General features: G+C 41.6%; 1 protein-coding gene across 1 annotated transcript in view; it reads left to right on the top strand.

Moving 5' to 3' along the window:
* The first annotated feature begins 10,453 nt into the window (after positions 1–10,453).
* pfdn4 (prefoldin subunit 4) overlaps positions 10,454–24,892 on the top strand; it is a 33,848-nt gene continuing 19,409 nt past the window's right edge. Inside the window, exons 1-3 of the mRNA XM_072239773.1 lie at positions 10,454–10,551; positions 18,477–18,584; positions 21,587–21,727. Of these exons, the coding sequence (XP_072095874.1) occupies positions 10,528–10,551; positions 18,477–18,584; positions 21,587–21,727 (273 nt within the window). The 5' untranslated portion in view covers positions 10,454–10,527. The remainder of the gene's footprint in view (positions 10,552–18,476; positions 18,585–21,586; positions 21,728–24,892) is intronic.

The raw sequence follows: 24,892 nt of genomic DNA, 5'->3' as shown, positions 1-24,892 counted from the left end.
TACAAACCAATTTTCCAGGAGATGCAAGATTATAGTATCAAACATTTACTTTCATTGAGACTAATTGCAACTGCTTTTTAAGACAATGGTGATGTCCTTGATGCAAGTAAATGGACAGGTTATTGTGCAAACCTATCACTCTAAGGAGGGAGTTACAGTACTTGAGCTTAAATTTATATCATGGGGTCAGAAGGAGAAAATAGAGAAAAAAAGCATGATTTCCAATTTTGTATTTTATCACAGTGAAAATGTAGACTTTTGCTTGTGGGAGTGCTAGATGTAATATTCAGTTAATATGGCCACTGCAAGCAATTTAGCAGTGCTTCCAAGGACATAAATACAGTATACCATATGCTATTAATTAAATAACATACAAATCCAAAGTAAGATTTGAAAAAAATGAGTTTTTGTTCTTTAAATTTAAGAAGTTTAATAAAGATAATGAAATTTAAAATTTTAAAGAAATGGGGCAGTCGGAATCGAAAACAAAATCGTCCCAGGTTAGAAAGATAGGATTGTCATTATATGATTGACTATAACAGATTTATGATGGTTAGCAAGTCAGAAAGAATGTAGAGCTGTAACAGACCTATTCTGTCAAGGATTGGAAATATTTAAGTATATGCAAAATACAGAAAGAAAAACAAAATGGGTAAGATATCAAGTGGGCATGTACAATGAAGCTCATTGTTTGTCAGGGATATACACTTAATGACCACTTTCTTAGGTACAGAAGTGGAACCAAGCATGGTCCTCTGCTGCTGTAGACCATCCACTCCACGGTTCAGCGTACTGTGCGTTCAGAGATGCTCTTCTGAACAGCACTGTTGTAATGTGCAGTTATTTGAGTCACTGTTGCCTTCCTGTCAGCTCTTACCAGTCTGGTCATTCTCCTCTGATCTCTCTCTTTAACAAGGTATTTACATCCACAGAACTGCCACTCATAGAATGCTTTTTGTTTTACCTACCATTCTCTGTAAACTGCAGAGAATGCAGTGCATGAAAATCCCAGGAGATCAGCATCTCCTGAGATATTTTAAACCATCCTGTCTGGCACAAACAATCATTCAATGGTCAGTGTCACTTAGATCACATTTCTTCCCAACAGCTGAACCGCTTGATCATGTCTCCATGCTTTTTATACATTGAGTTGCTGCCACATGATTAGCTGATTAGATATTTGCATTCATGAGTAGCGTACTGGTGTAACTAATAAAGTTGCCACTGAATGTATATTTAGGATCAGATGGCTAAATACTCTGTCGCTATATTTTGCATTTCATGTAATGAAAGTTATTTTTTTCTCTCCTACTGTCAACATTATGTGTGAAAAGAGATTTGTAACCATCATAAGGAAAATGATTTTGACATCATAACAACAGAATCACTTAGTGTGAAGCAACATGCTCTTTAACCAACAACACAATAGGTCATCTTAGATTTAAAAAAATCTAAACAGCTTAACTTTGGGTAAACATTGATCAAAATGTGGTGATTGAGAGAAATTAAAATCCCAAACAGCTATTGGGAATTCTGTTTAAGATGAGATTGGTCTCAGCCTCATGTTAAATAAACTGCCCATGGTAAATTGACAAATATGTCAATAGGTGAAGTGAAAAATGAACAGTGGGGAGTGGTGATGAAAACTTTTAGTATAGTTCAAGACCCGTTTAAACATTTAAAAGGAATGATTTTTCTATTTTCTGGGTAGACCTAAATAATAATGAGAATTGTTTCTTGAGACTGGAAAATTGTACATGTCACACTATCATTTAAGAAAGCACAGAGAGGAATAAACATGAATTGTAAATATGTTTGGCTAACATCTATTTGCTGGAAATTACTAGCATGTGGGAGAGATCACATCATGAGCAGTGAAATAATACTATAATGAAAATATTCAAGTGAATTGTGTTTTATCTAGATGGAAAGGGTAGGAAGTGAAATGACACTGCCAATGCAGTCACAGACACTAGAGGTACACCAAAGAGATTCTTGTATCACGAGAGATTAAACAAACAGAACCTACTGTACAGTGGCATGCAGAAGTTTGGGCACCCCTGGTCAAAATTTCTGTTACTGTGAATAGCTAAGCGAGTAAAAGATGAACCGATTTCCAAAAGGCGTAAAGTTAAAGGTGATACATTTCTTTAATATTTTAAGCAAGATTACTTTTTTATTTCCATCTTTTATTGTTTCAAAATAACAAAAAAAGGAAAAGAGCCCAAAGCAAAAGTTTGGGCACCCTGCATGGTCAGTAGCAACATCCCCTTTGGCAAGTATCACAGCTTGTAAACGCTTTCTGCAGCCAGCTGAGAGTCTTTCAATTTTTGTTTGGGGGATTTTCACCCATTCTTCCTTGCAAAAGGCTTCTAGTTCTGTGAGATTCTTGGGCCGTCTTGCATGCACTGCTCTCTTGAGGTCTATCCATAGATTTTCAATGTTTAGGTCAGGGGACTGTGAGGGCCATGGCAAAACCTTCAGCTTGTGCCTCTTGAGGTAGTCCATTGTGGATTTTAAGTTATGTTTAGGATCATTATCCTGTTGTAGAAGCCATCCTCTTTTCATCTTCAGCTTTTTTTACAGACGGTGTGATGTTTTCTTCCAGAATTTGCTGGTATTTAATTGAATTCATTCTTCCCTCTACCAGTAAATGTTCCCTGTGCCGCAGGCTGCAACACAATCCCAAAGCATGATCGATCCATCCCCGTGCTTAACAGTTGGAGAGGTGTCCTTTTCATGAAGTTCTGCACCCTTTTTTCTCTAAACATACCTTTGCTCATTGCGGCCAAAAAGTTCTATTTTATCTTCATCAGTCCACAGGACTTGTTTTCAAAATGCATCAGGCTTGTTTAGATGTTTTCCTTTGCAAACTTCTGACACTGAATTTTGTGGTGAGGACACAGGAAAGGTTTTCTTCTGATGACTCTTCCATGAAGGTCATATTTTTGCAGGAGTCACTGCACAGTGGAGCAGTGCACCACCATTCCAGAGTCTGCTAAATCTTCCTGAAAGTCTTTTGCAGTCAAATGGGGCTTTTGATTTGCCTTTCTAGCAATCCTATGAGCAGTTCTCTTGGAAAGTTTTCTTAGTCTTCCAGACTAACTTGACCTCCACCGTTCCTGTTAACTGCCATTTGTTAATTACTTTACAAGCTGAAAAAATGGCTACCAGAAAACATCTTGCTATCTTCCTATAGCCTTCTCCTGCTTTGTGGGCATCATTTATTTTAATTTTCAGAGTGCTAGGCAGCTGCTTAGAGGAGCCCATGGCTACTGATTGTTGGGACAAGCTTTGAGGGGTCAGGGTATTTATAAAGCTTTGAAATTTGCATCACCTGGCCTTTCCTAACAATGACTGTGAACAAGCCATAACCCTAACATACTAATTAAGTTCTGAGACCTTGGTAAAAGTTATCTGAGAGCTCAAATCTTTTGGGGTGCCCAAACCTTTGCATGGTGCTCCTTTCCTTTCTTTCACTCTAAAATTGTACAAAACAAAAATAATATACTAACCTTGCTTAAAATGTTGAAAAGAATGTTTCAGCTTTAACTTTATGACTTCTGGAGATCAGTTCATCTTCTACTCACTTAACTATTCACAGTAACAGAAATTTTGACCAGGGTGCCCAAACCTTTGCATGCCTCTGTATATCGCTTGAGGTTACAAGAATGGCAATCTCATTTAAACAAATAAACTTCTTCTAGGCCTTGACAGGTTTGCTGCAGGATTAAGATTTCTCACATCTAGGTCCTCCAGATCCATGGATTACAATCTTAAAGTTAGGAGACAATTTCTATGGGACTGAAATACAAAGACATTTCTTCAACCAAAAACAATAAAACCATAAAATATACAAGTGGAGATAGGGCATTTGACCCATTGAGTCTGCACCACCATTTCGACATAGCCGATCCAATTTTCTTCTCAGCACAATCTACTGCCCTCTCCCTATATCCTTTCATGCCCTGGCTAATGTAGAATCTATCAATGTCTGCCTTAAATATACATAAATACTTGGCCTCCACAACTGCTTGTGGCAAAGAATCTCACAGATTCACAATGCTCTGCCTAAAGAAATTCCTCCTCATCTCTGTTCTAAAAAGATGTCCCTCTATTCTGAGGGTCTATCTTCTGATCTTAGACTCTCCCACCATAGGAAACATCCTCTCCACATCCACTCCATTAAGGCCTCTCACCATTCGATAGGTTTCAATGGATTCACCCCTCATTGTGAGTACAGGCCCAGAGCAATCAAACACTTTTCATATGACAAGCCATTCAATCCTGGAATCATTTTTGTAAACCTCCTTTGAACCCTCTCCTGTTTCAGTACATTCTTTCTAAGATAAGGGGCCCAAAGCTGCTTAAAATACTCCAATGAAATCTCACCAGTGCATTATAAAGTTTCAACATTACATCCTTGCTTTTATGTTCTAGTCCTCTTGAAATGAATGCTAACATTGCATTTGCCTTCCTCACCACAGACTCAACCTGCAAATTAATCTTTAGGAAATTCTGCACAAGGACTCCTAAGTCCTTTGGTGCGTCAGTTTTTTTTTTGTATTTTTTTCTCCATTTAGCAAATAGTCAACCCTTCCATTTCTTCCACCAAAGTGCATGACTATACACTTTCCAACACTGTATTCCATCTGCTATTTCTTTGCCCATTTGCCTAAACTGTGAAATCCTTCTGTAGCCTCTCTACTTGCTCAAAGCTACCTGCCCTTCCACCTGTCATCATATAGTCCGTAAACTTTGCCAAAAAAAGCCATTGATTCCATCATCCAAGTCATTGACGTATAAGGTAAAAAAACAAGTGATTCCAACAGAGACACCTGTGGAACAGAACTGGTCATTGGCAGATAGCCAGAAAAGGCTTCCCTTATTCCCACACTTTGCCTCCTGCTAATCAGCCACTGTTTTAATCTCTCTCTCCCCTCCACCCACCTTTTAAATCGCTGCTGCTTCACCTATCACCTTGTGTTTCTCTCTTCCGTCCCCCTACCTTTTAAATCTACTCCTCAGCTTTTCTCTCCAGTCCTTCCGAAGGGTTTCGGCCGGAAGTGTCGACTGTACTCTTTTCCTAGATGCTGCCTGGCCTGGTAAGTTCCTCTACCATTTTGTGTGTGTTGCTCAGATTTCCAGTACCTGCAGTTTGTCTCTTGTTTGTTATTGGATTACTACTCTGTGAAGTCTCTTCCACGGATGCCTATCCTGAAGAAGTTTAAATCTTCCCTTCGACGGGTGTTCAGTGAAACCCTCTCTCACTGCTTTCCCGCTGTGATCCCTGCTGCTTCTCCAATCACCTTCTGTTTCTCTCTTCCCTTCCCTCACCTTTTATATTCACTCCTCAGAATTTTTCTCCAATCCTTCTGAAGGGTTTCAGCCCGAAATGTTGACTGTACTCTTTTCCTAAATGCTGCCTGCCCTGCTGAGTTCCTCCAGTATTTTGTGTCTTTTGCACCGCTTTATCCATGCTAGAATCTTTTCTGTAATATCATGGGCTCATAGCTTGTTAAGCAACCTTATGTGTGGCACTTTGTCAAAGGCCCTCTGAATATCCAAGTTCTCAACATCAACTGATTCCTCTTTGTCTATCCTGCTTGTTATTTCTTCAAAGCGTTCCAACAGATTTGTCAGGCAAGACTTTCCTTGAGGAAACCATGCTGACTATGGCCTGTTTTATCATGTGTCTCGAAGTACCCTGAGACCTCATCCTTAATAATCGATTCCAACATCTTCCCAACCACAGAGGTCGAACTAATTGGCCTATTACTTCATTTCTTCTGCCACTCTCCCTTCTTGAAGAGTGGAGAGAAATTTGCAATTTTCCAGTCTTCTGGAAACATTCCAGGATGTAGTGATTCTTGAAACATCATTACTAATGCCTTCATGGTATCTTCAGCCACCTCCTTCAGAATTCTTGGGCATACACCATTTGGTCCAGGTGGCTTTATCTACTGTCAAATCATTCAGTTTCCCAAGAACCTTCTCTCTAGTTATGGTAACATACACTTCATGCCCCGACACTTGGAACTTCCACCATACTGTTAGCATCTTCCACATTGAAGACTGGTACAAAATACTTATTCAGTTCAACTGCTATTTTGTTGTCCCCATTTGCTACCTCTCCAGCATTGTTTTCTAGCCGTCCACTCTTGCCTGTCTTTTATACTTTATATATCTGAAGAAACTTTTGATATTCTCTGTAATATTATTGGCTAACTTCCTTTCATATTCCATCTTTCCCTTCTTAATGACTTCTACTATATGCCTTCTCTTTGGCTTTTGCATTGGCTTTGAGTTCTCTTGTCTCATGCCTCTGCAATTCCCTTTGCTCCACTGTAAATCTGATACATCTAACTTTAGCTTCTCCTTCTCAAATTTCAGGGTGAATTTGATCATATTATGATTACTTTTCCCCTAACGATTCTTTTACCTAAAGATATCCAATCAATTCTAATTCATTGCAGACACCTAATCCAGAATAGTTGGTCCCCTAGTGAGCTCTACCATGAGCTGCTGTAAAAACCTTCTCATAGGCACTCTCAAAATTCCCTCTCCTGGAATCCAGCACCAGCAACCTGATTTTTCCAATCTACCTACATATTGAAGTCCCCCATGACTATTGTAACATTGCCCTTTTGGCATGCATTTTCTATCTCCCGTTGTAATTTGTAAACCACATCCTCACTACTGTTTGGGGGGTCTATATTCCACTCCCATCAGGGTCTTTTTACCCTTGCAGTTCCTTAGCTCTACCTGCAGTGATTCAACACCTTCCAACCCTATGTCACCTCTTTCTAATCATTTGATTTAATTTTTTACCAAAAGAGAAACATTGACCCCTCTGCCTTCCTGCTTATCTTTTTGATATAATGCATATCCTTGGACATTAAGCTCCCAGCTGTAATCTTCTTTCAGCCATGATTCAGTGATACCTCCAACATCATACCGGCCAATCTGCAACTGTGCTACAAGTTCATCTATCTTATTCTCTGAACTGCATGCATTCAGATACAACACCTTCAATCCTGTATTCACCCTTTTTCAATTTTGTTCGTCTTTTACATTGTAACTCATCCTGTTGACAGCAATTCTGCTTTATCAACAGCCTCTCCTCACTACACATTGCCTCTGTTCATAAACCAGCTACCTCATATTCCGCAATATTATCTGTTTTTCCTACAACACGTCTTACGTTTAAATATAGGCAGCTCAGGACACTAGTCACACCATGGTCAGCCTTTTGATTCTTAAATTTGTCTGAGGTCTTACTAAGATCTGCCCCCACAACATCTCCACTAACTGTTCTGGCACTCTGGTTCCCATCCCCGTGCAACCCTAGTCTAAACCCCACTGTGTAACGTTAATAAACCTTCCCTCTAGGATGTTAGTTCCCCTCCAGTTCAGGTGCAAACACATCCCACTTTCCATGGAAGAGAGCCCAAAAAAGCTTGTGCCCTCCCTCCTACACCAACTCCTGAGCCACGTATGAGATTGTATAATCTTCCTAGTTCTGGCCTCACTAGTGCATAGCGCAGGTAGCAGTCCTGAGATCACAACCCTGGAGGTCCTGCCCTTTAACTTAACACCTAACTCCCTGCACTCCCTATGCAGAACCTTGTCACATGTCCTAACCATGTCATTGGTACCAACGTGGACCACAACTTCTGGCTGTTCGCCCTCCCACTTAAGAATGCTGAGGACTCAGTCCAAGATATCCAGGATCCTGGCACCCAGGAAGCAACATACCATCCTGGAATCCTGTCCTTGCCCATAGAACCTCCTGTTCATTCCCCTAACTAATGAATCCCCTATCACCACAGCGTGCCTCTTCTCCCCCCTTCCGTTCTGAGTTACAGAGGCAGACTCAGTGCCGGAGATCCAATCACTGTGAATTTCCTCTGTTAGGTTATCCCCCACCTCCCCCTCCCCCCCCCCACTGACAATATCTAAAGTGATATACCTGTTGTTGAGGGGGATTGAATTTTTATAGTTCTCTACCCAAGGGGACTATTTTTCACCCAGTCACTGAGTATGTTGAAGACAAAGGTCAAGAGGATTACCAATCATGGATATTAGTGCTGGAAAGTTACACTAAAATAAAAGATTTTGAGTGGATCAATGTTTATTGTGAGTGGATCCTGATGCAAGAATTCTACTTGAAGTATTGACAAATCTGTTCCTCCATCAGATGTTGCTTGAGCCACTGGGTTCTTCCAGCAGATTGTTTCTTTTGCAAAGCTCACTGAGAGATCTGCAATCTCATTACTGCAATCAGAGGATCCCACCTGCTTGAGAAGGGTGATAATCATACCGTTGCCCAAGAAGAGCAGGGTGAGCTGCCTCAATGGCTATCGGACAGTTGCACTCACATGTGCTGTATTGAAGTGTTTTGAGAGGCTGGTCATGGCCAGAATCAGCCTCTACTAAGCTAGGACCCGTGCCTGTTGCAATTTGCCTTTCCGCATAATAGTTCTACAGTGGATGCAACCTCACTGACTCTCCACTCACCTTGGACCATCTGAAAATTAGCAATAACTATTTCTGTTTATTAACTACAGCTCAGCATTCAACATCATTATCTTTGGGCATCTATTAGTCTCATGAGACCATAGATTTGCACCTTAGAAGGTTTCCAGGGCGCAGGCCTGGGCAAGGTTGTATGGAAGACCAGCAGTTGCCCATGCTGCAAGTTTCCCCTCTCCATGCCACCGACGTTGTCCAAGGGAAGGGCACTAGGACCTATAAAGATTGGCACCAGTGTCGTCGCAGAGCAATGTGTGGTGAAGTGTCTTGCTCAAGGACACACATGCTACCTCAGCCAAGGCTCAAACTAGTGACCTTCAAATCACTAGACGAACGCCTTAACCACTTGGCCACGCGCCAACACCATTATACCCTCAGCACTACTCAACAAGCTCCAGTACCTGGGCCTCTTTACCTCCCTCTGCAGCTGGATTCTTGACTTCCTCCTCAGGAGACCACATTCAGTGGATTAAAAGTAACATCTTCAATGATGTGTGCTTAGTCCACTGCTTTACTCTCTCTACACCCATAGCTGTGCAGCTAAGCACAGCTCAAGCACCATATATAAATTTGCCAATGGCACTACTATTGTTGGCAGAATTTTGGTGAGGAAGAGGTGTGCAGGAATAAGATAGATCAGCTGGTTGAGTAGTGTCACAACAACAATCTTGTATTCAACATCAGTAAGACCAAGGGATTGATTGTGGACTTTAGGAAGGGCATGTCAAGGAAATGCACACCAGTGCTCAATGAAGGATCAGCAATAGAAAGGATGAGCAGTTTCAAGTTCCTGAGTGTCAACATTTCTGAAGATCTATCCTGGGCCCAATATATTGGTGCAATTACAAAGAAGGCACAACAGTGGCTGTATTTCATTAGGAGTTTGAGGAGATTTGGTATGTCCGTAAAGACTCGAGTAAATTTTGACAGATATACTGTGGAGAGCATTCTGACTGATTGCATCACTGTCTGGTATTGAGGTTCCAATGCACAGGCTCCAAAGAAAGCTGTAGACTCAGCCAAATTCATTATGGCACTCACCTCCCCACCAGGTGGTGGCTCAAGAAGGTGGTATCCATCATTAAGGACTATCACATTTAGTATATTCTTCCTTCTCATTACTAACACCAGGGAGGATGTACAGGAGGCAGAAAATGTAGACTCAACATTTTAGGAACAGCTTCTTCCCCTCTGCCATCATATTTCTGAATGGTCTATGAACCTATGAACATTACCTCACTATTTTTCTAGATTTTTGCATTATTTATTTATTTTGAACCAATTTATTATTGCAGCCTATGGTAGGTTCTTTTATATATTGCACTGTTTTCCTGCTGCAATACATCAGTTTTCATACATGTCAGTAATAATAAACAATTTTGATTCTGATTCTGAAGTAAGACGCAAATGAAACTTGTAATAATTAAAGATTAGGAGTTGTTCTAATTTGGTTTTATTCGAGTAAATAGCTGCACTGGTAGCTGCTAATGTAATTTTAACTTGAGTTGCTTTGATAAATGCAAAAGAACAAAATCGCAGAATGGAGTTACAGGGAATACAAATTAGCTCTTTGATGAACTTTAGATCCGAAATGATAGATGAAATTACCTAAATTATTTATTGCTTGTGTCATGGTCAAACAAAGAAGCATTTAAAAGTCCAATAATATCTAAGAGATGAGAAATTTGATGATCAATATCCAACAACTCTACTGCTGTTATTGTTGAAAGTGGCCTGGAGCGGCGCTGTGAGGCCCAATTTATATCGTCATAAATACCCCTTAAATGGCGATCCCTTTAAGTGGAATATACCATTTTTTATTATGAAGTAAAATTTAAGTTTCGTTTTGTTTTCGGGGGGCTTCACTGCAGATTTACCTGCCACCTTTTTAAAACATAAATTTTTTCCGGGAGTTAGAAGTTGGTCTCGGGGCAGTAGCGGGACTGCCGGAGTGAAGTGAAGGGAAAGGGGTAGAAATGGTAGAGTCCGGAGATGGCCGCCACCATGAAGAGAACGGTGAGTCTGTTCTGGGAAGGAAGAAGAGACATGAGGAGAACGGGGAAGGAGAAGAGGGAAAGAGAAGGGAAATAAGAAGAAAGGGAAGAAAACGGGTCATGAAGGAGAGGAGGGGCGAAGGGAGAGACACGAGGGGCAGAATGGGGTTTAGAGAGAGAGAGAGAGGGGAGATGGGGAGGAACACGGAGGGAGAAGTAGGGAGGAAAGCAGAAGAACACGGGGAAGGGAGAATGGCAAGTGGGAACACGAGGGAGTGAAAAAACACAAACTGAGGGGGTAGAATGAGTGGAGGGGCATGGGGAGGGAGTAGAGGGAGAGAGAGAATAGGGGAGGGGAAATGAATGAGAGAAATGGAAGGGGAAGTAGAGGGAAGACGAGAGGTAGGGTAGGAGAGACAAAATTATGGTAAGAGGTGAAGAGAGAGGGATAGAGGGATTAGGAATTTGCCAAGGCTAGTGCAGAGCGGATGATGCAGTCACTCAGTACTGAAGTGGTGGGTTCAGTGGCCTGCGTTCATGCTGCTGATCGAGCCACAGCAACTGCATCATCTGCCTTGCTTGCCGTACACTCGCTTTTGCAGACAGCCTCTGTAAACTTCTGCATTGGTTCACTCCACACCAAGTCGTTTGGCATTGAAATCACCTTTTCCTTGCTCCATCAGGAACAGGTTCCTGGCACACTACTGAATATCTTGAAATGGAAGTCTGTTTTAAGTACAGCAGGACATTCATCTCTGAGTGTTTAGGCTCCAGGATCAAGAGCACCATGACAAAATGGAGATCTGGGATAGCACACTAATGGCATATCACTGTGTCTAATGAAAAAGAGTTTAAACAAAATGAAAACTGCAAGTTATCGGATAGAGTCACACTACACAGAAATAGGATTTTAAATCTATTAGGTACATATTAACCATCAAACAGCTTGTAACACGAATCCTACAGGAATGGCATTTTTCTTCTCCATACATTCTGATCAATGTCTCCCATACTCTACCACTCAATTTTAAATGAAGCTTCTACAGAACAATTATTTGCACTGACATTGGAATGACAGTTTTTGATCTCAGACGTTGCAGATGGAAGTGAGAGGTTGAATTTAAACCAGAAACCTTCATTATGTCAATTGCTGATGAAGTACTGTTGCAGTAAGTCACAATCTTACCTGTTCATTGAAAGGCACTCCCATGTGCTAGCTAGTAATTGGCCCATTTAAGGGGCATTGTAGCCCTTCCACTGGCTGTTCTTTGGCACCACAGTGGCGTATAAATCTTGTTTCCTGAAAGCACCTGCTCTCTTTTGTTTCAGGAGCTAACTGATGGACTGGGAGTTGCGACTAGTGTCGCGAGAACGGTGAAAGTGCGCTCAGTGAGAGAGAGCCTGAGTGCACATTTTAAATAAGTATTTGTAACTGGGTGTAACTGAATATTTAGTGTCTGCTGTCTTGTCCTGTAAATAAATGGTTAACTTACCTACCGGTAATGAGCATCTTCCGTCCCCATTAACCAGACCCGTGAACCTGATTTCATGCAACAATTAGCACTGTGAGCAGGGTTTGGTGATTGAACCGGAGATTAAGATGCTTAAAGGCAGAAATAGGAGAGAAAACACCCCATGTGAGGAGTGCCAAATCCTGGGGCGGACCAGCGGCAATGCGGGATTTGAGAGTCTCGCCAACCTTTTGACGGGCCATGGTCCACCAGTAGACTGGTCAGACAAAAAGGGACTCCCATGGGGTGAAAATTAGACACCTCATAATTTCTATAGTTAATGAGGTAGGGGAACCAGAGGAGTGTTTTCTGGATGTTGGCAGCCACAGTAAACACCACCAGGTTCAGGAACAGTTATAACCCCTCAGTTGTCAGACCCTTGAGCCAGTGGGAATAACTTCATTTGCCCCATCTCTGAACTGTTTCTACAACCACTTTCAAGGACTTTCCTCATATTCTCAATTTTATTTATTTATTATTATTAATTTTTCTTTAGTATTTGCACAGTTTGTTGTCCTTTTGCACACTGGTTGTTTATCGGTTCTGTTGGGTGCTGCTTTCATTGATTCTATTATATTTTGTGGGTTTACTGTGTATGCCCGCGAGGAAACAAATCTCAGGGTTGTATACGGTGAATTATATGTACTTTGACAATAAATTTACTTTGAACTTTTTGAGACAGTCTTGCAGAAGGAGAATAAGGTGGAAAGCTTGGGCATGGGGCAGGCAGCCTAGTCAGTACAGGTCTGAGCTAAAGAGTTGGAGAATAGGAGTACAGAGTTGGCCTCTTGCCGGGTAAAGGTGCAGCAATTAGTGGCTGCCTGCAGAGCTAACCAGTCTTGATGTTGCAGAGAGGTGACCCCGACATAGGGACGGGGACTTTTGCTGAGATGGGGATGATGGGGAAGAGATAACCTCAGGGATGTCTCTCTAAGTGAGCACCCTTCCTCCTTTGCAGCTGTACCTGTATAGGCCAGATCTACTGAGGGGTTGCCAGCTCATAGCCCCTCCGGCCTCCATGGAGCCGGGTGGGGAAGAGCAGCAGGCTGAGAGAGAGGGACCTGGGGAGCATGGCATAATGAGTCTCACCAAAACTACTACCATCTGGGAGTTTTTTGCTAAGAAACTGGTGGAGTTGGGAGACAGGTACAGGCAGAATCCAGGTGAGCCTCGGCTCACATAGTTGCTAAGGATTTGCAATATGGGGGATGCTGGAATGAGTTTATCCAACAGGGGGATGGGTGTCCTGACGGGGTTTGTCGTCTCACCACGCAATTAAAATGCCCTGAGAGCACCACCTGATTCCCACAGGAGTGGTGAATTGCTACAAAGCAGAGTCAAGGGGTGATTAAGGTCACTGTTTAAGTGGGATTTGAAGCCCTGGGAGGTGTGGACCACAGTGGAGGAAGGGACTAGAGCTCTTCGCCAGTCGGCCCTGATCACAGGGATCATTCATTGCAGCAACAACCCGCTGGAGCGACATAAATTAACATCAGCCATTGTGGGGGTTTAGTTAAAGCAGCAGCTCTCCTTCAAAGGGAGTGGCTCTCCTCTTATTGGGACTGACAATAGGGTGTGTTGTAGATGCCGCCATCAGATCATTTGAGGGATTAGAGTATGTGTGAATAGGTCTCTGCATTTGGGGGCGCAAGTCAGCCTGGGGGTGGACGGCCAAAGGAAATGTTTTTGGCATTGCTGAGAGCCGGGGTCCTAAGGGAGAAGGTAGGTCAGGTTCTTTCCCATCCTCCATGCCTTATGGAGGCAGCAGCGTCAAGGGAAGAGGTGTAAGGAGGCCCTGAAGAGAGACGCCCTCCCCTGATAAGGGTTCGTTCTGTCCTCCACAGGATTCCTCACATTCCACTTAAGTTCCTTGTGTCCTTGGCTGGAGGTTCTGTAAAAGGCACTGGCGGACCTTGATCAGCAGCAAGGGTCAGGTGGAAGGTGTTGGCCCCCCCACCCACTCGCATAGGGATGAGGTCAGGTCTCCCGGTAGGCTTGCTTGGTGGCCCTTTCCCAGTCAAGGGACACAAGGCCTTATTACTACCCATTGCAGTACATTGGGGAAAAGGGAATATGCAGTGATGGGTGGCACTGGTGGATACCAGTGCCAAGCACACTGTCATTCTGGGTAAACCTGATAGCTAGTGGGGTTCCAGGGTTATCATTGAGGGGTTAGGGGGCACACTTCTCTAAGGAAGATTACCTTGCTGGTGGACATTGAACCCATGACTTAGCAGCCTCCCATAAATACATTCTGGGCATGAATATACTGAGGAATAGACCCCTGCAGGCAAGTAAGGGTTGTTTTGCCTTTAGAGCGGCATGGGTAAAGGTATTACTGGGATTGGCCATGTGGAAGCCTTTGGTGACCCCCACCATCCAACAAGGTAGTTAACAAGAAGCAGTACAGGATCCTGGGAGGCACCAAGGGAAACAATGGAGGCCCTGTTGTAGGAGGGGATCATCTACCCTGCAACCTCCCTGTACAATAGCCATGTGTGGAAAGGAGATGGCACCTGGCATATGACCATTGGCTGTAGACAGTTGAACAAGCATGCACTGCCCCTCACGGCAGCTGTTCTGGATGTACTGACCCTTACTGAGGACAGGGGTAAGGAGGGGAAGCATTGGTAAGCAGTATCGGATTTGGCCAATGACCTCTTCTGCAACGGCCTAAGTCCGGAGTCACCATACCAGTTCGCTTTTACTTTGGAGAGTCAACAGTTCACCTTTTGCTGCCTTTTGGCCCCAGCTTGTGCAATGACATGTTTGTCTGAGACCTGCAGGGGATACAGATTGACCCCACTGTCTATCCCTCTACGTAGACGATGTATTGTCAGAGTGAATTTTTTTGGGTAGATGATTTGTTTACTCTTAAATGACTTTGGCCACCAGACTTCTATTTGACAAAGTACTGTGGATTGAGTCCACAACAATGCGCTTCCTAAAAAGGTGTGAATACCAGATGCTTCTGGTGCCGTAGTTTGACCTGATGCTGTAGTTTCGAAGACAGTATTGTCTATACTTTATAAATATTAATTGTCTTCTATGTTAGCACGGGAAATGCCAAATAAATGTATCATGGCCTTAACTTGCTTGCTAAAGGCTGGATACCAACCCAGATAAGTTGGCATCGGAAGGAAAGGATGCAGTGATATTTTGTATGTAGCTTCAATAGGAAGCATTGTCTATAGCTTTTTAAGTAGCGACTGCCTTTGTGTTTAGCATACAAATATCAAGCCCACATTGAGCAAGCAGACCTTTCTCCCGAAAGTGCCTCTGTCCGTATGATGCCTGCTTATTGTGTCGAATAAAGAAGCTGCTTTGTATCTACCAGTGACTCTGTCTCTCTGGTAATTTCATCCACGCTACAACATGCTACTACAGGGACCCTTGCAGGAAGTAGTGAGACAGGCTCTGGATAAGGTAGTCACCTCTTTGCAGTGAAAAAGGTTGGTCCATCAACCCTGGTAAGATACAGGGTCCCAACAACAACCCCAAATAAAAGGTGTCCTGTCATTTTGGGGGGAAATGAAACAGGAACCATGTTAAAAAGTATTAAAAAAATTCCTTTTCTCTGTTGATATGGTGGGGAAAAAATAAATAAAAGTAGCCAAAATATGTTGAAGAATAATAATATTTAAATGAAGCACACTTATTTGCACAAATGGGCAATCAACTGTGCAGCTGTATAATATTTTAGTTAGACCATATTTGGACTACTGCGTGCTTTTCTGCACAGGAAGAATGTGAATGCTTTAAAGTAAGTGTAGATGAGACTCACCTTGATGTTGCCTGGGTTACAGAGTGTTAGCTATAGGGGGAGGTTGGACAAAGTTGGATTGTTTCTCTAAAGTGTCGGAGGCTGAGGGCAACTTGATAGAAGTATATAAAGTTATGAAAAGCACAGGTAACATAGGTATAGTCTTATTTTTCCCAGGGTGAAACTGTGGAGTTCTGGAGGGCATAGATTTAAGGTGAGAAAGGAGATTTCCAAGGCAGGTTTTTATAGAGAGTGATAGGTGCCTCAGAAGGTGATGGGAGCAAATATGATAGAAACTTGAAAGAGACATTCAGAACTTTCAAGGAATGGAGGAATATAGATCATGTGGAGGTAGATGGGTTCGGCTAAATTAGCATTATGGTGAGTACAGTCATCATGAGTTAAAGGGCCAGTTTATTACGGTGTACCGTTAAATGTTCAAACATGCTGCTGTCTTTGTGTATTAAATGCTTATTAAGCATATCACAGAGAAAGATCCATTAAGTAACAACCCAAAGACTCCTAAGAACATTGTTAGTCATGGTCAGTGAATCATTTGATCCATAAAATAAACACTAAGTAGTAGAATCTCATGCTAATAAATTGGAGGAGCTTTTTGCTCAAAAAGTTTTAAATTACTGTTTTTTTTTCATTTTCACACTCTCTATTGTTCATTTTCCTTCTCGAAGGGAAAAATATTGGGATGGTTTTCATTAAATTGGAATACAAAATGAAGAAATTTTCCAGAGCTGTATTTGCTTCTGTTAGGAAGTGTGAAGAGGATTGCACATTGTGGTAGAGTCAGGACTCATGCCTCAGTAGAATGTGGGGAGGAAAGGATAATGATTGGGGCTTAGTTGGGAAGTGGAGAAAATTCACAGTGGCAAGATGCAATTAATGAAAAATGTTAACCAGGCATTGCACTGATAGTTCTCTGAGATTGCTGTCTTGGAAATTGGAATATATTCTTTCATTTCCAAGTTCCAGATCAATATTATGTAAGCTCTTGGTTCCGATAGTAGTACTGAACTTTTATCAATCTGGTATAGACCCAGAAGTATTGTTTGGTCTGCATTTACAAGAATTCAGCTTCAGATCCATTTCAAAAGTGATTTATTTTTCACATTTTACATCGTAAATGAATGCTTTTAAGATGCAGTGTCTAGTTTCTAGGAAGATCCTCCACTTTTACAGCAATAGATGAATTTTAGAATTATGTAAACTTAATTCAGTAACTAAATTTACCGATGCATTAACTACTTTGCAGAGTAGACAAGACCTCAAAATTACTAACTGGACATAATTTTTTGAGAGCTAATTGGTACCATGTTGGTGGCACAGGTTGCTGTCATTAAAGTTACAGTGAAATAAGCATGATGTATTATACTGCAGATCGAGAATCTTTAAACTCCTTAGTCAACTTTATGTGTGGCACCGTGATGCAACAGGTAGTGCTACTGCTTCCCAGCACCAGTGATCCAGAAAGCATGGAATTTGTTCTGCTTATGACCCTTTGGGCTTCCTTTACGTGTTCAGGTTTTTTCCCGTGACAAAGACATATAAGTTGGTTTGTTAATTGACTACTGAAACTTACCAGTAGTGCTGCTAGGTGATAGATGTATTTGAGAGGATTTCATGAATATCTGAGAGAGAATAACTTGCAGGGAAATAAGTAGAGGAATGGGATTTATGATATTTCTCTGAGAGCTGGCATGGATTGATGGGCTGAATGTCCTGCTTTGTTGTTTGGAAGTAATGAGAATTTCCATGGTCCATGTTTCAATTTCTCTAACTTATTGAATATCCATCTGACTTTTTGCAAGATTAAAAATCTTACTTACAACATCACATAACTGTGCAGTTTGCAAACACCATTCTCATCTTGACTGAAGTAATCTAGTCCCTACCTCAAAAATAGTCAATTGTATTTATACTTAAGGTATTTGTAATTGTGTTACAAATGGTTTTGGCTTCATTACTATGCTGAAAATGTTTCTGTTGACTGTCTGCAAGACCAAGGTTTAAGGATTTTCCATTGCCTGTAAATTTTCAGTTTCAAGTAACTGACCCTTTCACTTGCAGTGAGCAATTGGATGTTCCACAGTGTACAACAGAAACAATCTCTGCAAAAAGCATGCATATTGGATGTGGAAGCTCCTGCGGCTTGAAATAATGAAAGCTTGTGATACTCTGGTTTTAGTAATTAAAGAAGAATTTAGTTTTAAGGCTCCTTCAGTTTGTAGGTCATATGATTTCACACTAGCACGAAAGTGGAGAGATGCTGTAAGTAATCCAACATTGCAAATGTATATTTTTGACAATTCAAAGTTGCTGGTGAACGCAGCAGGCCAAGCAGCATCTGTAGGAAGAGGTGCAGTCGACGTTTCAGGCCGAGACCGTGTCGGCCTGAAACGTCGACTACACCTCTTCCTACAGATGCTGCTTGGCCTGCTGCGTTCACCAGCAACTTTGATGTGTGTTGCTTGAATTTCCAGCAGCTGCAGAATTCCTGTTGTTTTTTGACAATTCATTGGTTTGCCTTAAGATTAAACTTGACAGATATTTCCCAATAAATACTGGTATAGTAGTTTAGATCTCCTGGTTACTTAAATTTAGAATAATGTTTAAGTTAAACATGTATAAATTAACCATGAAAATACATTTTATTTATAGGCAGTAGAAGATGTTAATGTTACATTTGAAGACCAACAGAAGATTAACAAATTTGCAAGAAATAATAACAAGCTCATAGAACTTAGGGAAGAAATAGAACTGAAAAAGGTAAACGTGGAGTTTCATTATATTCAACTATGAAGATAATTAAAATACTGCTGTAGATGTATTGCCTCAGTCTTTGTTATTTGGCTCAAGCATTCCAGCTGAATTGTGCTGAGTACCTTTGTGTGTGATACTATAAGACCATAAGACATAGGAGCTGAATTAGGCCATTTGGCTCATTGAGTCTGCTCTGTCAATTCATCATGACTTATGCATTTCCCTCTCAGCCCCAGTCTCCTGCCTTAACCCCATATCCCTTCATAGCCTGACTAATCAAGAATCTATTGACCTCCAGCTTAATATACCTTGTGACTTGGTCTCCACAGTCGCCTCAGAATTACCACTCTTTGGCTAAAGGGATTCCTCCTCATCTTTGATCTAAATGAAAGTCCCTCTATTTTGAGGCTGTGTCCTCTGGTCTTAGAATTTCTTTACTATAGGAAACATCCACTCTATTGAGGCCTTTCAGCATTCGATAGATTTCAGTGAAATCCCCCTCATTCTTCTGAATGCCATTGAGTACTGGCCCAGAGCCATCAAATGCACCTCCTTTGATAAGCCTTTCAATCTTGGAATCGTTTTGTGAACCTCCTTGGAACCCTCTCCAATGTGAGCACATCATTCCTTAGATAAGGGGACCAAAACTGTTCATAATACTTCAGCTGAGGCCTCACCAGTGCCTTATAAAACCTCAACATTATATCCTTGCTTTTATAGTCTAGCCCTCTTGAAATGAATGCTAACATTGCAGTTGCCTTCCTCACCACCTGTAAATTAACTTTTAGGGAATCCTGCATGAGGACTCCCAAGTTCCTTGCACCTCATATCTTTGAATTTTCTCTCAATTTCGAAAATAGTCTATGCTTTTATTTCTTCTAGCAAAGGCTGTGACCATACACTTCCTGACACTGTTTTCCGTCTGTCAGTTCCGTGCCCATTCTCCAAATCTGTCTTAAGTCCTTCTGTAGCCTCTCTGCTTCTCCAACACTACCTGCCTCTCCACCTATTTTCTTCTCATCCACAAACTTAGCCACAAAGCCATCAATTCCATCAAGCAAATCATTAACATATAACATAAAAAGAAGCGGTCCCAACACAGATCCCTGTGGAACACCACCAGTCACTGCCAGTCACCAGAAAAGGCTCTCTTTATTCCCATTCTTTGCCCCCTGCCAATCAGTCAATGCTCTATCCATGCTAGTATCTTCCCTGTGATAACACGGGCTCTTAATTGAGAAACAGCCTTGTATGGCACCTTGTCAAAGGCCTTCTGAAAATCCCTATACACTACATCTCCTTTGCCTATCCTGCTTGTCACTCTTCAAAAAATTCCAACAGATTTCTCAGGCAAGATTTTCCCTTAAGGAAACCATGCTGACTTCGGCCTCTAAGTACCCTCGGACCACATCCTTAACAATCGATTGCAACGTCTTCTCAACCACTGAGGTCAGACTAACTGGCTTCTAATTTCCTTTCTTTTGCTCCTCTCCCTTCTTAAAGAGTGATGTGACATTTTTGCAGTTTTCCAGGCCTCCAGAACCATGCCAGGATCCACTGGTTCTTGAAAGATCATTACTAATGCCTCCATATTCTTTCAGCCTCCCCTTTCAGAACCCTAGGTGCACACCATCTGGTACAGGTGACTTACCTACTTTCAGACCTTTCTGTTTCCCAAGCACCTTCTCCCTAGTAATGGCAATATCACTCACTTCTGCCCCCTGACACTTTCGAACTTCCAGCGCATTGCTAGTGTTTTCCACGGTGAAGAATGATGCAAAATACTTATTCAGTTCGTTTGCCATTTCCTTGTCTCATTACTACCTCTCCAGCATCATTTTCCAGTGGTCCGATATCTACTCGCCTCTTTTACTCTTTACGTATCTGAAGAAACTGCTGGTATCCTCTAGCTTACCTTTGTATTCCATCTTTTCCTTCTTTATGACTTTGTCAGTTGCCAATCCTCTAACTTCCCACTAACTTCTTGCTCTATTATATGCCCTTTCTTTGGCATTTCTGTATATTGAAATTTCCCCATGACTATTATAATATTGACCTTTTAACGTGCATTTTCTATCTCCTGTTGTAATTTGTAGACCATATCTTTGCTGCTATTTGGAGGTCTGTATACAATTCCCATGAGGGTCTTTTTACCCTTGCAGTTTCTTAGCTCTACCCACGAGTCTACACCTTTCAGTCCTATGTTGGCGTAACTATATTGATTTCTGTCTATAAAACTATAGTGGAAACTACAAAATGAATTGCATTTGGGAACTTGAAACATTAATTTTTAACTCAAAACCTGAACTTTCAGTCAAGGAGGGGTGGGGGTGTGTGGAGTGGGGTTGGGAGGTATAATTGGGTCCAATGACCTACCATCCAGGTCATTGAATTGTATCATTGAGTTTTATTGAAGGAGGCATCTAATGGCAATGCCCAATATGCAGTTGAGAATTGCATTCATTTTCATGTGAGCTTGCAAGTGGCATTGACAAATGCCTGTATTCAGCCTCCTTCATTTGTGGTGTGATATAGTGAATTTGGAAGAATGCGCCAGAAGGAACACAAAAAGTGCTTGTGTTACTTTTATTTAAAGAAGAATCTTCTCCTCCACATTTGTCTCCCCTATACTAGGTCAGGATCACTTGATTCTCACTTGATAACAAGTAAGGTGACTATAAATAATTAAAATTATCTTTGGACTTGGATAGAATTTATCATTTCAAAGTGTATGCTGTATTTTTTCTCTGTAATTGTTTTTCCACTAGAAAGGGTAGCTCAGCTGCCTGACCTAAGCTGCAGATTTTTCTAATTGTATGCCGCTGCACTGATAAATTTGCAAAAAGAAATCAAATGTGCCTTAAATATCCATGAATTATTTTGAGGCAAGATTTAATGCAAAGAAAATACTTTTGAAATACATTCATGCCTTCAGTACTCCAGATATGCAATGATTGTACATGTTTTATTTTAATTGCCACTAATCCTTCTTTTTGTGATTAAATTAGAAACAGTTACAGAATCTAGAAGATGCTTCGGATGATATCATGATGCTTGATGAAGATGCTGTGTTGGTGCCTTATCAAATTGGAGAAGTATTTATTAGCCACTCCCAGGATGAAACACAGGAAATGCTGGAAGCTGCAAAGGTAATAAATATTCCAGAGGTCTCAATCTTACTGCATTTGGACTGAAGGTAAAATTAATGCCTTTCTGTAATTATTGTGAATCTATAATACAACAAGGCTGAACTAGAGGAGTGCTTAAATTTGCAGTTAAAGTTAGACTGAGTTTCAGATGTTTTTTCTGAAAGTTTTCATAAAACATTTTTTAATAGCTAGACTACATGTTCACCTTCATTTTAGACCATAGCTTAAGAGAAAAATAAGGATAAGAAAAAGATAGGCATTTTATCTAAACTTCTCAAAGTGGTTCATGTATCTACTTAAAATGCTGCTGGTATTGTGATGCGGGCAAATAAGATAGCTGTTTAATAGGTACAAATAAATTGCAGTGAAATGAGTGGAGATCTCCTGCCTCAGTGCAAAGGACTTGCCTAGAAATCCCCAGAGAAGTTCCAGTCTCTAGCATTAATGATTTAAGTCTGGCAACCCAGGCCTGTACCAGAAAACCAAGTATGATTTGCGGAGGGCTATTTCAAGGGCGAAAGCACAATTTTGAATGAGGTTGGAGGCGATATCAGATGCACAGCAACTCTGGAAGGGTCTGTAAGACATTACTTCCTACAAAACGAAACCTAATAGTATGAATGGTAGCGATGTTTCACTACCAGATGAGCTCAACACCTTCTATGCACGCTTTGAAAAGGAGAACACAACTAAAGCTGTGAAGATTCCTGCTACACCTGATGACCCTGTGATCTCTGTCTCAGAGGCTGATGTTAGATTGTCATTAAAGGGAGTGAACCCTCACAAGGCAGAAGGTCCCAATAGAGTGCCTGGTAAGGCTCTGAAAACCTGTGCCGACCAACTAGCGGGACATTTTCAATCTCTCACTGCTATGGGCAGAAATTCCCACTTGCTACAAAAGCAACAATTATACCAGTGCCTAAGAAGAATAATGTGAGCTGCCTTAATGACTATTGCCCAGTAGCACTTACATCAACAATGATGAAATGCTTTGAGAGGCTGGTTATGACTAGACTGAACTCCTGTCTCAGCAAGGACCTCAACTCATTGCAATTTGCCTATTGCCCCTTTTCTTTCTCCCTAGGCCTCCTGTCCCATGATCCTCTCATATCCCTTTTGCCAATCAACTGTCCAGCTCTTGGCTCCATCCCTCCCCCTCCTGTCTTCTCTTATCATTTTGGATCTCCCCCTCCCCCTCTCACTTTCAAATCTCTTACTAGCTCTTCTTTCAGTTAGTCCTGACAAAGGGTCTCGGCCCGAAATGTCGACTGTACCTCTTCGTAGAGATGCTGCCTGGCCTGATGCGTTCACCAGCAACTTTTATGTGTGTTGCTTGAAATTCCAGCATCTGCAGATTCCCTCATGTTTGCCTATTGCCACAATAGGTCAACGGCAGATGTAATCTCAATGACTCTCCACATGGCTTTAGACCACCTAGACAACACAACCACCTACATCAGGATGCTGTTCATTGACTATAGCTCAGCATTTAATACCATCCTGATCCACAATCCTGATTGAGAAGTTGCTGAACCTGAGCCTCTGTGCCTCCCTCTGCAATTGGATTCTCGACTTCCTAACCGGAAGACCTCAGTCTGTGTGGATTGGTGATAACATATCCTCCTCGCTGACGATCAACACTGGCGTACCTCAGGGGTGTGTGCTTAGCCCACTGCTCTAATCTCTGTATACAGATGACTGTGTGGCTAGGTATAGCTCAAGTTCCATCTGCAAACTTTCTGACCGATACAACCATTGTTGGTAGAATCTCAGGTGGTGATGAGAGGGCGTACAGGAGTGAGATACGCCAACTAGTGGTATGGTGTCGCAGCAACAACCTGTCATTCATCGTCAGTAAGACAAAAGAGCTGATTGTGGACTCAGGAAGGGTAAGATGAAGGAACCAATCCTCATAGAGGGATCAGAAGTGGAGAGAGTGAGCAGTTTCAAGTTCCTCAATGTCAATATCTCTGGTCCCAAAATCTCGATGTAGTCATAAGGAAGCAAGACAGCGGCTATACTTTATTAGGAGTTTGAAGAGATTTGTCATGTCAACAATTACACTCAAAGGCTTATATAGTTGTACCGCGAAGAGCATTCTGACAGGCTGCATCACTGTCTGGTATTGGGGGGAGGTGGAGAGTGTGAGGGGGAGGTGTACTGCACAGGACCAAAAAAAGCTGCAGAGGGTTGTAAATGTAGTCAGCTCCATCTTGGGGACTAGCCTACAAGGTACCCAGGACATCTTCAGGGAGTGGTGTCTCAGAAAGGCAGCGTCCATTATTAAGGACCTCCAGCACCCAGGGCATGCCCTTTTCTCACTGCTACCATCAGGAAGAAGATACAGAAGGCTGAAGACACACACTCAGCAATTCAGGGACAGCTTCTTCCCCTCTGCCATTCGATTCCTAAATGGATATCGAAGCTTTGGACACTACCTAACTATTTTTTAAGATAACAGTATTACTGTTTTTTGCACATTTTAAAAAATCTATTCAATATACGTAATTGATTTACTTGTTTATTTTTTTAAATTTTATTTATTATTACTTTTTTTCTCTCTCTGCTAGGTTATGTATTGCATTGAACTGCTTCTGCTAAGTTAACAAATTTCACATCACATGCCAGTGATAATAAACCTGATTCTGATTCTGATTAAGTTGGTGGCAGCATCTTGCTTACTCTTGATGCTGCTTATGGTATATTTTCCTCTGGTTAGTGAATTGTGCAGTGCAAAAAGACAGCAAAATCCTACTTAGGCTTCCCAACTCCCAAGCATGGAAGCCAACCTACTGAGCCAATGCTTGCTTAAATTTGGAATGAGCACAGCAGTGCCCATTCGAATAAGTGAGAGATATTGGTGTCTGTCAGGAAGATGAAAATTTTATTTGTTTGTTTGTTTCAATATTGTAGATTTATTTTGTGTTTGAATATGTTTTGTGGTGTTTTAAATACATCTTTAAAATTGTTTGTCCTAGGTGTTTGTGTAAGTAATATGTTTTCAACATAAGCATTCAATGACCTTGATTACTCTGACAGCTTTGACATACGGTGACCCTGAGGGTGCAGAGTCACACTTGCTGTCTCTATGTCGAGCCTGTGCTGAGGCAGCCTATTCTGCTGCACTGATTCACGTCAATGGGCCAGCAGTGAAATATTATACCA

The sequence above is a fragment of the Mobula birostris genome, chromosome 2 (genome assembly GCF_030028105.1).
Source record: "Mobula birostris isolate sMobBir1 chromosome 2, sMobBir1.hap1, whole genome shotgun sequence".
NCBI lineage: Eukaryota > Metazoa > Chordata > Chondrichthyes > Myliobatiformes > Myliobatidae > Mobula > Mobula birostris.
The sequence above is the reverse complement of the archived record's forward strand: the minus strand, read 5'-3'. Positions and strand labels throughout refer to the sequence as shown.